This window comes from Sapajus apella, unplaced genomic scaffold (assembly GCF_009761245.1).
Source record: "Sapajus apella isolate SASKATOON/1434 unplaced genomic scaffold, GSC_monkey_1.0 scaffold57, whole genome shotgun sequence".
Classification (NCBI taxonomy): Eukaryota; Metazoa; Chordata; class Mammalia; order Primates; family Cebidae; genus Sapajus; species Sapajus apella.
The window spans coordinates 1,295,635-1,309,116 of record NW_022436997.1 but is presented as its reverse complement, the minus strand read 5'-3'; the positions used below and the strand labels follow the sequence as shown (position 1 = coordinate 1,309,116).

The following is a 13,482-nucleotide window of genomic DNA, read 5'->3' as shown; positions in this document are numbered from 1 at the left end:
CTTGACGAATATCTTTGTGGTGTTCTCTGTATTTCCTGGACTTGAATGTTTGCCCGCCTTGCTAGGTTGGGGAAGTTTTCCTGGATAATATCCTGAAGAGTATTTTCCAGCTTGGATTCATTCTCTTTGTCGCATTCGGGCACACCTATCAAACATAGATTAGGTCTTTTCACATAGTCCCACATTTCTTGGAGACTTTGTTCATTCCTTTTTACCCTTTTTTCTCCAGTCTTGCCTTCCCGTTTTATTTCATTGAGTTGATCTTCGACCTCTGATATCCTTTCTTCTGCTTGGTCCATTCGGCTGTTGATACTTGTGCATGCTTCACGAAGTTCTCGTGTTGCGTTTTTCAGCTCCATCAATTCACTTATATTCCTTTCTATTTTGTCCATTCTTGTTAGCATTTCGTCAAATCTTTTTTCAAGGTTCTTAGTTTCTTGGCATTTGGTTAGAACATGTTCTTTAAGTTCACAGAAGTTTCTTACTACCCACCTTCTGAAGTCTGATTCTGTCATTTCATCACACTCGTTCTCCCTCCAACTTTGTTCCCTTGCTGGTGAGGAGTTGTGATCCCTTTTAGGAGGAGAGGTGTTCTGGTTTTGGGTGTTTTCATCTTTTTGCGCTGGTTTCTTCCCATCTTTAAGGATTTATCCACCTGTCGACTTTGTAGTTGCTGGCTTTCAGATTGGGTCTCAAATCTTTCAGATTGACGTTCTGTTTGTTGATGATGAGGTTATTTCTGTTTCTTGGTTTCCTTCTGACAGTCTGGCCCCTCTGCTGTAGGTCTGCTGAGGTTTATTCCAGGCCCTGCTTGCCTGGGGTTCACCTGCAGCAGTTGCTGAACAGCAAGGGTTGTTACCAGTTTTCTTCTTCTGCTATCTTTGTCCCAGAAGGATACCCGCCTAGTGTCAATCTGATCTCTCTTTTATGAGGTGTCTTTTTGGATATATAGGCGTCAGGGAGCTGCTTGAGGAGACGGTCTCTTCTTTATAGGAGCTCAAACGGTGAGCTGCAAGCTCTGTTGTTGTTCATTCAGAGCTGCTGGGCAGGTACTTTTAGGTCTGCTGTAGCAGTACTCATAAACTGCTTTTTGTTCCCAGGTGCTCTGTCCCAGGGATTTAGGGCTTTATTTATGAGTTTCCGTTATGCTGCCGCCTTCTTTTTTTTTTTTTTCCCCCTTCAGACCTGCCCAGCCCAGCAAGGAGGCAGCCTAGTCACTGTCGGCCTATAGCAGCCTTGCTGAGCTGCTGTGGGCTCCGCCCAGCTGCCTAGTGAACTTCCCTGCAGTCCTGTTTATATGGGTGTAGTTAGAACTGCTTTGGGGATGGTGGCCCGCCTTTGTTGGGGCGGAGTCTCTGCTGTGGCGGGTTGCCTTGGCAACGGCACGCTGCCTCAGCAATGGTGGGTTGCCTTGGCAACGGCGGGCTGCCTCGGCAATGGCGGACGCCCCTCCCCCACAGAGCTGGACTGTCCCGGGTTCAGCTGCACTCGCTGTGAAAGTCTCAATCCAGAGTTTCTGGTTGCTGTTCTCTTGTGGGGGTGGGACCAGCCGAGCCTGATCGCCTGGCTCCCTGCCTCAGAGCCTTTTTTAAGTTGGTGTTCCAGTCGCCTGTTGAAGAGGCGCCGGGGTCTGTTTGTTTTCCCCTGCGGCCACTCACTGCGCTGGCTTAAACAGCAGCACTGAGGTTTGTGGCGCTTTTTTTTTGTTTTTTTCCCCTGGAATCTACTGTCCTGGTTCTCTGCTCAGTCCCCTTTTTGAACCGGCGTACGGGCGACTTCCCGTGGCTCCAATCACCAGCCTAAAGGGCACCCGGACCGGTGTATTTTGTACAGAGAACCGCGGCTCCGGGGCGCCGACAAAGCAGCCGCGCAGGGCAAAGCAGCGGCGCTGGCCGGCACAGCCTCGCTGGCCGAAACAGCCGCGCTGGCGACCGTGGAGCACCTCTTCCCGGGAATTTCCTAGTCTGTGGGCAATAAAAATGCGTCATCCACTCACCCTCTGCGCTTTCACTGGGAGCTGCAATCCTGAGCTGTTCCTAAACGGCCATCTTCCTATTTCTGTTTTTTTAAGTTTTTCTTCTAACAGGCTGCTCTGCTGCAGGTCTGTTAGAGTTTGCTGGAGGTCCACTCCAAACCCTGCTTGCCTGGGAATCACCCACGGGGGCTGTAGAACAGCAAAGATTGCTGCCTATTCCTTCCTCTGGTAGCTTCATCCCAGAAGTGTACCCGTCAGATGTCAGCCTGTGCTCTTCTGTATGAGGTGTCTCCCAGTCAGGATAAATGGGAATCAGGGAGCCACTTGAAGAGGCAGTCTGTCTCTTATCAGAGCTCAAGTGCTGTGCTGGGAGATCTGTTGCTCCTTTCAGAGCTCGGTTGGAAATATGGAGATCACTGGCCTTCTAGCTTGCTCTAGCTGGGAATTGCGGGCCAAAGCTGTTCCTATTCGGCCATCTTGGTGGAAGTCCCAAACTTCACTGAGGCATTTTTTTAAAGCACCTGAGTGCTTCTAACATGCAGGCAGCTTTGGGACTCCCTGCCATAGATGAAGTCCAAGATGCTGGCTGCCACCTGCTCATGCCAGTGCAAGTTGCAGTTAAGTGGGTCTTAGAATGCTTCCTTGCTAGAGAAATAAGGCAAACTGTTCATCCATTTCTTGGCAGGCTATAACCTAGGTTACTGTGGGGAGAGAAAGTAGAAGTTTTCATGGGAGAAATAGAGAAGATAGGTGTTTTATGCAGGGACCGATGCAATTACTACTCCAGCTTCAGGCTTCACTGCTCTCTCCTTCCCAGCATCTGTGTGGTTTTTCCTGGCTCTCTGCTTGGCTCTCTCAGGTGCAGAACAGGTGGGACACTGACCTGTCTTGTTTTGCCCCTGGCTAGGTGGAGGTGGGGAGCAGCCACCCACAACAGGCCCAAAGGTGGAGGAGGGCTCAGAGGCTGTGCTCTCCAAGCACAGGAGTGTATTTCACATCGAGTGGTCATCCATTCGGAGGAGGAGCAAAGGTGTGCATTTCCTCCCCCTCACGCTTGGATCCCTGCTTTCCTAGTCTCTAACAAAACAGGGACAATGGCAATACCTACTTCACAGGGTGGTGGGGACACCCACTGGAGTCAGACTTGACCTCTCACACCTGACCTCTGACCAAAGCCACAGTTCTCTGGATGTGTCTGGATGCCCCCTGGGTCTTGGAGAGACTGGCGCTGGGACAGGCAGTGAGCTTCTGGGGTCTCAACTTGGCTGCACATTGGAATCACTGGGATCCCACCTCCAGTGACTCATTTAATACACCTGTGGAGCAGCCTGGGTGGGCATCAGGAGCTTTTAAAGCTCTCCAGGAGATTCTAACTTGCCACCACATCAAAAACCACTGGTCTAGGAGGCCAGAGATGGAAAGTTCCCACCTATGGCAATGGTGGGGAGGCCAGGGGCACAGGGAGAGACCCATGGTGGGGACAGGGCTGCCAAAGGCCAGGAAGAGGGTATCCAAGGCTGCTAAAGCTGAACAGGTGGAGAAGCCAGAAACTTGGGTGTGGAAGCTGAGAATGTGTGGCAGCAAACGGGAGTCTAGGGGGAATTCCTCAGCCAGCTGCAAGGTTGGAGCAGCCTTATGAAGATCCAGGACACAGAGGCAATCTAATCCCAGAGACGCCCCCAACCCCCAGAGAGGGGGCAGAATTGCCCAGAGTCACACAGCAAGCTAGGGCCACTGCTGGGAATAAAAGTGATTCCCAAGTTAGTGCAGTATCACATGCTCCCCAGAAGATGCCTTAGTGACCTTCCTCCTCCAGTTCCCCCAAGTCTCATTGTTTCATACCAAAAGTCAGCCAGCCCAGAGAAATGGACCTCGAATGATTTTGGGAAAAGACACGGGGTGGGGAGGGCATTGCCTAGAACACTGCCTGTCTCAAAGGCCCCTGCAGCTCAGGAGTTTGTCTTTGACAGGGGTCCCTCAGCAGAGTGTGGAAGAGACCATGGTTTGCCTCAAAGGCTTAATAACTTCCTCCTAACATCATCATAGGATAGGGGCTGGTGTCGGAGAGAGCATGGTAGAGCACCCTGCAGCACCAGCAGAGAGGAGCTTCAGACAGAAGCAGCGGGTCAGTGCGCATATCACACACAGGCCTCAAAGTTCAAGGGATCCTCTCTGCTTCCTCTTCCTTTCAAAGCTTTCAAAATGAATGTGTTTCTCCTGAATGGTGTCACCTCCCAACCACACTGGTATCTGCAGTCCCTGCTCCTTCAGAAGTGGGAACACAGTGTCTCTGATGCATCCCTTCTAGTGTTTTGACACCCTGACAACTCATGAGTGCAGAACCGGGTGGGGGGATCAGGCAATTCAGTCTGAAAACAGTGTTGTCAGAGCCCAGCCTGCTCTTCTCACACTTGACCACAGGAGGGAACCAAAGCATCAAGGCCAAAACTTCCAAGGGCCTGAACATCTTTCATGATGCATAAAACCCTACTGAAATTGGTCGTCTCTAAACATAAATTACCTGTAATAACAAAATATATATATATGTTTAGAGCCACATCATAAGAGTTTTCTAGAATTACAAGGGCTTACCAAAATCTGCTTCAAGTGATTACATGGATATCTCTTGTCCTAATCCAACCAGCCATTGCTACTAAAATACCTTTAAAAAAAGAACAGCCCGAGGTTATTCAGGTAAGGAGAGTCATGGCCAAATTCAAACAGATCATGCGTGGCTCACGGCTTAGGCAGCTTCATACTTTGTGAACAGGAAATGAAGGGCTTCACCAACATCTAAGTTTGTTTTTTTGTCGTGGCTGTTTTTTGTTTACCTGCAAGTTCCCCATGTGGAACAGGAGCAAGAACCCTGGATTCAGGGATCACACATAAGTCACTGTCCCTCCAGGTTGCTGTTTCCTCATCTAAAAAAATATCAAGGTTGAGCTAAATGAGGGCTTCTTAATTAAAAGTTAGTGGAATCTCTGAGCTCCCTAAATTCCTTGTAAAATGCCCTGTTGATATGAATATGTATAGTTTTTTCCCCAAAGGAAGGGCCCAGATGCATCCATGCCCAGTAAAAGAACAAAAGAGCCTTCCAGCTGCAAGGCTAGGCGATTCTGTGCCTCATCAGGAGGAACAGAGAATACTGCATAGTCTAACAGCTCTTGAGACTCACAGGACATTAGCCTCTGAGGTGCCAGAGTAGAGGTGTCCTAACTGATGATGCTCTTTCCTTCTAACTCCAGTGTTTGGGAAAGGCGAACACCAGGAGAGACAAACCAAAGACCCGTTTCCCTGTCAATACCGGAAGCCCACAGTGGAGCTGCTTGTGAGTACTGAGTGTTCTAAATCGGGGACAGCGCCCTGCAGTCACAGAGCCCACAGCAGATGAGGGAGCTGAGAGCTGAAAACGATGCTCTCCAATTTAGGCAAACTTCACTAGAATCATATTTGCCAAAATGTAATTACCTGAGACAAAAATGTCTTTTTCGCGGTTTACTTTGTGACTTTTCATATTCCTTTTATTTGACTTATTTATTATCAGGCTTCCTTTAAACCCAGTATTCAAGCATTTAGGAAATAAGCTGGTGCCCATTTTCAAAAACAGAATCCTTACATGTTCAATTTCATACCCTTATGTTTATGAGCAGTTACATCTTAAAGACTAGACATGCTAGAGAGAAAGCCATTTCTTCCAGAAAGTATAGTACGGTAAGAGTAATGTTTTTTAAAAAAAAGACTAAAAATCTGTAGTGAATCTCAGTTCTCCTGTTTGACCTTTGAAAATGAGAACCACCACATGCTGGAATCCTCATCCACAAAATGAGAATAAGCATGTTATCTTATTGTACCTCACGGTAGTAAACCTATCAGATGAGGTATTGTGTCAAACAAAAGACAGTCTAATCTACAGAAACAGAAGGTTAAATAGCAATTTAGTGAAATACCAAATGAAAATCTTACGTGGTCCCTGAGTGACCACAAACATGAATTCTCAGTGTAAGAACCACTGGATGTGGGGGCCTCCTGCCTATCTCTGTCCTGGACAGGATCTGGACACCATGGAGGAGAGCTCTGAGATAAAAGTGGAAACAAACACCTCCAAGACATCCTGGCTTCGGAGTTCCATGGCTGCTGGTGGGAAAAGGGTCAGCAAAGCCCTCAGCTACATCACAGGAGAGATGAAGGAGTGTGGAGAGGGACTCAAAGGTAAAATCTATCAGAGCAACCCTGACCCTCACCCTAAAAAGGTCACCTCCACCCATCCCCAGAAAGCCCTTTGCCATGGGGGTTCCCTATTGACTAGATTTAGACTAGACTGAGCTCCATGACTGTGGTCTTTCCTGGAAGCTGGGGGTTTTGCCATTAAAACAGACATACAGCCTCTTGGAATATAAAGAGTAATCCATAAGAGTGTGAGCTCATGAGCTCTTATTTCTGAACACAACAGTTCTGCTGTCTCCAGTATCCCATCTGAATATTGCAGATGGGTGTTTTTTGCACTGGGATTCTAGAGCCAGCGTTCTAAACAAACACCATCTGGATGGCTCATGGGAGAACTACCATGCCAATAGGTGCTCTTTAGCTGTCTTTGCAGAGCTCAGGCCATGCGTTTAATGCCCTCTATGCAGCAAGAGCATTTTCTTGAAAACCCATGGTACCATTGTAGGGGCAGAGAGCGTTCAGGGTTCCTAATCTCCCCTGCCAGAAAAACAACCTGAAGGTCACATCCGGCTGGCAATGGGTCTCAAGAGTTTTCTGGGCAGTCAGATGTTCTCTTGGGTTCTTTGTTCACTGTCTTTGCTGGCAGGTGACAGCAGGTGGCTCCCTGCAAACCCACGCTGGATATCTAGATTCCCTCACACCCTCCGCCTGCTCACCTAGGGCCTCCCACAGTGAGCTCCTGCCTACATCCTGCCCCGGTTCCATTTCAGACAAGTCCCCAGTGTTCCAGTTCCTTGACTGGGTCCTCCGAGGCACATCTCAGGTGATGTTTGTGAACAACCCCCTCAGCGGCATCCTCATCATCCTCGGCCTCTTCGTTCAGAACCCCTGGTGGGCCATCTCGGGCTGCCTGGGTACCATCGTGTCCACTTTGACAGCCCTCATCCTGAGTCAGGACAAGTAAGTGCCAGAGGCTCAGAGTCCAAGCATGCAGCCAAGAAGTCCTCCCTGCGGGGACCATTCTTCCTCTTCCCAGCTCAGCAACCCTGCAAAATAAGGACACTGATAACTAAAAATGACTGCTTCCTGGTTATTTTTTCATAGCAACATGTGGTCTTGAGAAATATGAAGGATTCATGGGGTGGTCTTCCCCCCTCACTCCCAGAAGGGTGGTCTATTTAAAGGCGTGTGGAGTCAGACCCCAGATAAAAAGAATCTGACTCAGTAGGAAAATTTAAAAGGCCCTGGGGAAGCCCCTGCTCCACCTGCCCCTCCCTCTCCCGCCAGGTCGGCCATCGCAGCAGGACTTCATGGCTACAACGGGGTGCTGGTGGGGCTGCTGATGGCCGTGTTCTCAGACAAAGGTGACTACTACTGGTGGCTGCTGCTCCCCATCATCGTCATGTCCATGTCTTGGTAAGTTTACTTTTGAGGGGTTGTGGGTTCATACCAAAGGCCACCGCCCTTTTCAGCCCGACCCCATGACCGTCTGTCTAAAAGCAAGGCTGAAGTAGTGTGTATTTGGCTTGCACATCAGAAATGCCCACTGGAAATTATGACTACGTTTATACCATGGCAGTCCCATGCTAGGTCTATATACAGTATCCCATTAGCAACCACCTTTTAGCAATTTTTCTTTAAAATTAAAGGGTGTTTGGTCTCATCCTGCCAGAGACCAGAGAAAGAAACTGAGGCCCACACTGGTTAAGAGCTACACTATAGGGTCCTGTCAGTTTCTAGAACTCTTTTCAACCCTCCCCCACCCCAGCTTTTCTAAATCCCTGGGACTCCTGGGCAGACCAAAACCACCTCCCAGGGTAGGCTGAAGACCCAGCCACAGGCGAGCCACCAGTGCCTGCTCTACCCCATGTCGAGAAAACACAGGGCACCCTGGCCACAAAGCCAGTCCACATGGCCACTCAAAAAACATTTGTTGAATGAATGTGATTCCCTCCCCTCTGCTTCCCCAAGCTGCCCTCCTCCTGATGCCTGGGGGTGGAGCTATAGGACTCCTCAAGGAAGATCTGAGGCCACCTGCCTTATATCTCCTTCTGAAGTTGAGTCTGGGCACCCCATCCTGTCACTATGCAGGGAGGAGAAGGCCCAGGGGAAGAACTGCTCAGGGCCAGTCAGGCTCCAGAGAATACCCAGCGGGCTGCTTTTCTCTAGGGAGCACAGGAAGCCCCCACTGAAGCACAGTCTCATGTTAGGACCAGGCAGCTTCCTGACCAGCATCTCTCATGCTTCTGCCACCAGCCCCATCCTCTCCAGTGCCCTGAGCACCATCTTCAGCAAGTGGGACCTCCCAGTCTTCACACTGCCCTTCAATATCACTGTGACTTTGTACCTGGCAGCCACGGGCCACTACAACCTTTTCTTCCCCACAATGCTGCTGCAGCCTGCATCCGCGGTGCCCAACATCACCTGGTCAGAGGTCCAAGTGCCCTTGGTAGGTATCATGGAAGGAGGAAGGGCAGTGTCTGCCCATACTGGAGGTTAGTGGTGTTTGCATATTTTGCACATCAGAAACATCTACAAGTAATCATTGTTAACAATTACACAGTTCCAGGCACTCTGCATACATATCTCATGAGCTACCACCCTCTTGTGCTTCTGAGAGCAAAAAGGGTTAGTTCTGGTCCCACCCTATGATAGCACAGAGAAAGAAACTGAGGCTGAGTTAAGAGACCTGCCTTAGGTCTTACAGCCAATCAGGGAGGAGCAAAGTCAAGACTAGAACTCCCGCCTCCTGACTTCCAGGCCAGGGCTCTTTGTAGATGTTTAGAAAGTCTTTTTGATGCTTACAGCTTACATTGTGCATTTTTTTTTCATCCAGTCACCCAGAATCATTCAAGTCATACACACCATGCTACCATCTATTGGCTTAAGAAGTCACTGTTCCAGCCTCCAGAGTTTATTCCCTTCACTCTCCAAAGCTTGCTCACATTTTAAAGCACAGGTGTTCCTTCATTAAGAAACATATAACAGAGCTTTTAAAGTTTTTAAAAATAAGTATTCTGTATATAAGCCTGACCTCCAGAAGTCAGCCAAGGTGATTAATAAGAAGCTGTACTCACAGCATTAAGTCAGCTTGGAGAAATGTGCCCATTAGCTGCCTTATCTATCAGGCACGTTTTCTCCGAGGCCCTCCTGCTTTCCGTTACGTGAACGGCCCCACGGTCTGGCACTTACTCTGAGACTTTGTTATTGGCAACTCATCACCTGACCACAGAGTCACTTGGGCTTGTTGAAGGAACTTTCTCTGAAATAATGTTGCCTCATTTCTCTTAGCCTTCCTTCCACAGTAGGCAACAGCATGGTGTAGCAGAAAGAGCCCTGAATTTACTCTGAGAAGCACCAGTATTTAGCAAGAAAACTATTTGATTAGGTGGCTTTCGCTTTGTTTTGGAGACAGAGTCTCACTCTATCCCCCAGGCTGAAATGCATGACACAATCACAGCTCACTGCAGCTTCAAACTCCTGGGCTCCAGTGATCCTCCTGCCTCAGCCTTGTGAGCTGCTGGGACTACAGGCATACACCACCAGGCCCAGTTAATTCTTTAGATTTTTTGTAGAGATGGGCTCTTGTCATGTTGCCCAGGCTGGTCTCAAACCTCTGGCCTCGAGAGGTCATCCCACCTCAGCCTCCCAAAGTGCTGGGATTATAGGCGTGAACCATTGCACCTGGCTGAGAACTATTTGTGTTAGTTGCATCCTTGTTTGTTAATTATTTTGTATGTGTGAGGACCTTCTCGGACCAGAAACAAGAAAAGGTGCTGCACTGGCAGTTCAGCTTCCTAAGCTGCCCGTTCTTAGTGTACCCAATTAATATCTTCTGGAGACGAACTTGGTCTAAGTGGTGTGCTATGGGGAGAGGACGTTAGAAAATGCAGATTTTAGATATTTCATTCTCTATGTCACAATTTCAGTTGAGAAGACATTTTGAAATTTTATAGAAATGGAAAAAAGGGATAATCCTGTACAAACACTTTAGACAATTCCCCCAACCCCGCCAACCTTCCAGGAAAGAGAAATTCAATTTTGTGGCATTGTTCTTTAAGAAGTTACTTTCTGGCCAACTGGGTTATGACAATGATTCATACGTTTTGTCTTTTTGGCCTTTAAAATTAGAGCCTTCTGTTTCTGATAAATAAGTGGTGAATGTCACAGGGAGTGTCTAAACTTCCCAGCAATGTTGAGTCCCCACGGGTTCCTCTGCTCTTGTGGCCAGTGAGAGCCCCCCTGAAGAGTGCAACTGGCTGGGGACAAAACTGCCCATGTTGCTGCCTCTGTGTACAACTCTCTCTCTCCTGTCCCCCTTGCCCTGCATAGTGAGGCCAGAGCCCTCGTTCTCTTCTCTGTACTGGGTAACACGAGACTGAGCCCACAGCCTAACCCACTCCGCCTGTGTCCTGTACCCACACACTAACTGTGGCATGAGGGCCCCAGCGCTGCAGAATCTCCCTCCCCTGCCGTGTCCAGCTGCAAGAGTTCTCTAGAGAAGACCTATACACAGGCTCACCCAGGGACACTGCCTCTCCTCAGCTTCCTGCCCAAGGGCCTTGGCCAGGCCCTCCAAAACACAGTCCCTGTGGCTGGGGAAGCTGGCATTTCCAGGATCCTCTTTCCAAACTCTAGGACCCTTATGCAGTTCCCCACAAGGCACCAGACTCTTTCAAGTGCTTTTCCATTCACAAGACAGGCCCCACCAGACCCAGAGATAGATGGAAGACTGAATCCAGCAGGGTGCTCCGGGGCTTTACTCATCAAAACAGCAGATGCTGGGTGATACTACCTTCTCCTGGCCGAGTCTATGGACACTAGTCCCAATTCCTCCCGCAGACCTTACTAACACAATCACACCCCAAACATGTTGTTCTTGAAAACATACAGGGCCATTTTTCTGTCTAATATTTTGTCTTCTAATGATCTTTTTAGCTTTAAGAAAAAATTCACAAAGGTTTTTTTAACTCCAACTTTGATCAGTATATATTACTTTTCTAATGAACAGCACTCTACTTTGAAAGGTTTTCAGTTTCTCTTCCCCAGGGGATAAGTGCCTCACACTCATATTTCTAACTAAAGGAAACTCAATATCCTAATCCATCATGTTCTAAGAACTCAAGATTAAGATAATAAAGCTTTTGTTCCTTTTAGAATTAACCTATTTGAATAGAAATAGAAATCTTGGAAATTTGTTGCAAAACGTGAGTGGGGAGGGCTCGGCGGCAAGTCTTTTGCAGCCAAGGTCAGGTTGTCTCTATTGCCTCCATAATAAGCCTGTAATCCTGTTGTGCCTACAGCTTTTGAGAGCCATCCCCATTGGAATTGGCCAAGTGTACGGCTGTGATAACCCCTGGACTGGAGGCATCTTCCTCATAGCTCTGTTCGTATCCTCACCTCTCATTTGCCTGCACGCCGCAATTGGATCCACCATGGGGATGCTAGCAGGTCTGTGTCCTTACTTCCCTGAGGTTAGAGGGTGAGGGGGTTAGAGCCTGGGGCCGGCTTCAAATAAAATGGTTGCTCTCACAACACTCCACCTGCTGATTCCCGTGAACTCTCTCCTTCTGCTGTCCCTTGTTTCTCCATTTTTGGTCTAGTCCTTTCACCCTCCCCTGAGCCACAGCCGCCCTCAAGAAAGGTTTTGGTATTAGTCATTTATACCTTAGTCTACATTTAAAGTTTGGGAGTGTATTCCAGGCATATTTTCATGTTAATCATCTCCAATGACAACAAGAAAGAGTCATTCTCCATTAGAGAATTAAGGTATCAGTGACAAAGGAGAGGTTCTCTTTCTTGGCAGGGAAAGGATATTCTCTGGGCTGTTTAAATCAGACTTCTGTCCCTATTCAAAGAATCTCTTCAAACATTCAAAAATGCCAGCTTAACTGCTAGTATTCATGGGGGTCTATGGCCATTTGTTTCTTTAGATGTTTAAGAATAAAGCCAGAAGTCTTTTTTGTATAACTACTTAAAAAGATAACTGGCTCTGGGCCTTGAGGACTGTGGTAGGTTTCAAGGCCAGCACATGGGCGCCGTAAGACCCCAGACTCAACCCTGATGCCTGCCTTCTCTCACAGCGCTCACTATTGCAACGCCCTTTGACTCCATCTACTTCGGCCTGTGTGGCTTCAACAGCACTCTCGCGTGCATAGCAATAGGAGGCATGTTCTACGTCATCACCTGGCAGACGCACCTCCTCGCCATCGCCTGCGGTAGGTACTGCCCACAAAGTTCCCTGACTATCTTAGAAGATGCCTATGTCTATCCAGACAAAGAAAACCACCCTGCAAAAATTCTAGTGGCTGGACATGGTGTAATCATTACAGGACACACCTGTAATCCCAGCTGTTCAGGAGGCTGAGGCAGGAGAATCACTTGATCCGAGGTAGTGAAAGTTGCTGTGAGCTGAGATGGCACCACTGCACTCCAGAGCGAGACTCCATCTAAAAACAAAAAGCAACACTATTTTCACTGAGTACACAATGCTGAGTCACATGAAGACAGGTGGTGGAGGTTTGGTTATTGTTCCTGGGCTGCCTCCTATGATTGCTACTCTCCTGTCGGGGGCTGGAGCAAACTGACCAAGCAACTCTTATGCAGGTTATTCCTTACACATGGAATTGGGTGATTTACATCATCTACAGTAGCCATTAGCCTTAAAGTCCCAAACATTAACCACAGGTCCTTCAAATGATCCCTGTTGGTTATATATATTCGTTCAGAGTCCCAGGAAATTAGATCAACGGTAACAATTTGTTAGATTTATATGTCCTCATCCTTGACCATCCATTATTTCTTGATGTTATATGAGTGGAAACCAAAAAAAAAACTCCTTTTGAGCAGGAGGACATTTAAAACAGAAGTTCTATTTCAGTATATCTATAGATTCTGTGAACATTATCTATATAAACTTATTATTTTTAATAAATTTATAATAAAAATTTTCCAAATAGTCTTTGCTAGGGAAGATGCTCTGGATGAGCTATGGCTATATATTTGTTTCCTTAAGATAATTTGTAGATATATTTTCTTTTGCAAACTCTAAACAAGATGCAAAGGGTAAAGCTGCTCTATTTCATTCGTTTTTCTTAAAATTATTTTTTGCTACCCCAACCTAAGGCCAGCACATTGTAGTTACTTAAAAAAAAATAGTGTCTGTCATATTGCCCAAATAGAAGGTAGCCATTCACCTAACATCCACCACAACGTAGGCAATTTAAATACCTCATCTCTACCTTTAACACTAATTCTTCAAGGTTGGTATTACTATTCACATTTTGCAAAGAGGAAAAGTGGCATCAAAGAGCAAGACTAGGATGAGACAAGAAAGACACCTG

The 13,482-nt window shown here is 47.5% G+C and overlaps 1 protein-coding gene across 1 annotated transcript in view; it reads left to right on the top strand.

The window, feature by feature from the left end:
* Nucleotides 1–13,482, top strand: part of SLC14A2 (solute carrier family 14 member 2) — a 61,972-nt gene that overhangs the window by 40,430 nt on the left and 8,060 nt on the right. The window contains exons 10-17 of the mRNA XM_032245258.1: nucleotides 2,883–3,005; nucleotides 5,221–5,303; nucleotides 6,025–6,184; nucleotides 6,910–7,099; nucleotides 7,427–7,555; nucleotides 8,396–8,588; nucleotides 11,443–11,590; nucleotides 12,223–12,357. Of these exons, the coding sequence (XP_032101149.1) occupies nucleotides 2,883–3,005; nucleotides 5,221–5,303; nucleotides 6,025–6,184; nucleotides 6,910–7,099; nucleotides 7,427–7,555; nucleotides 8,396–8,588; nucleotides 11,443–11,590; nucleotides 12,223–12,357 (1,161 nt within the window). The remainder of the gene's footprint in view (nucleotides 1–2,882; nucleotides 3,006–5,220; nucleotides 5,304–6,024; nucleotides 6,185–6,909; nucleotides 7,100–7,426; nucleotides 7,556–8,395; nucleotides 8,589–11,442; nucleotides 11,591–12,222; nucleotides 12,358–13,482) is intronic.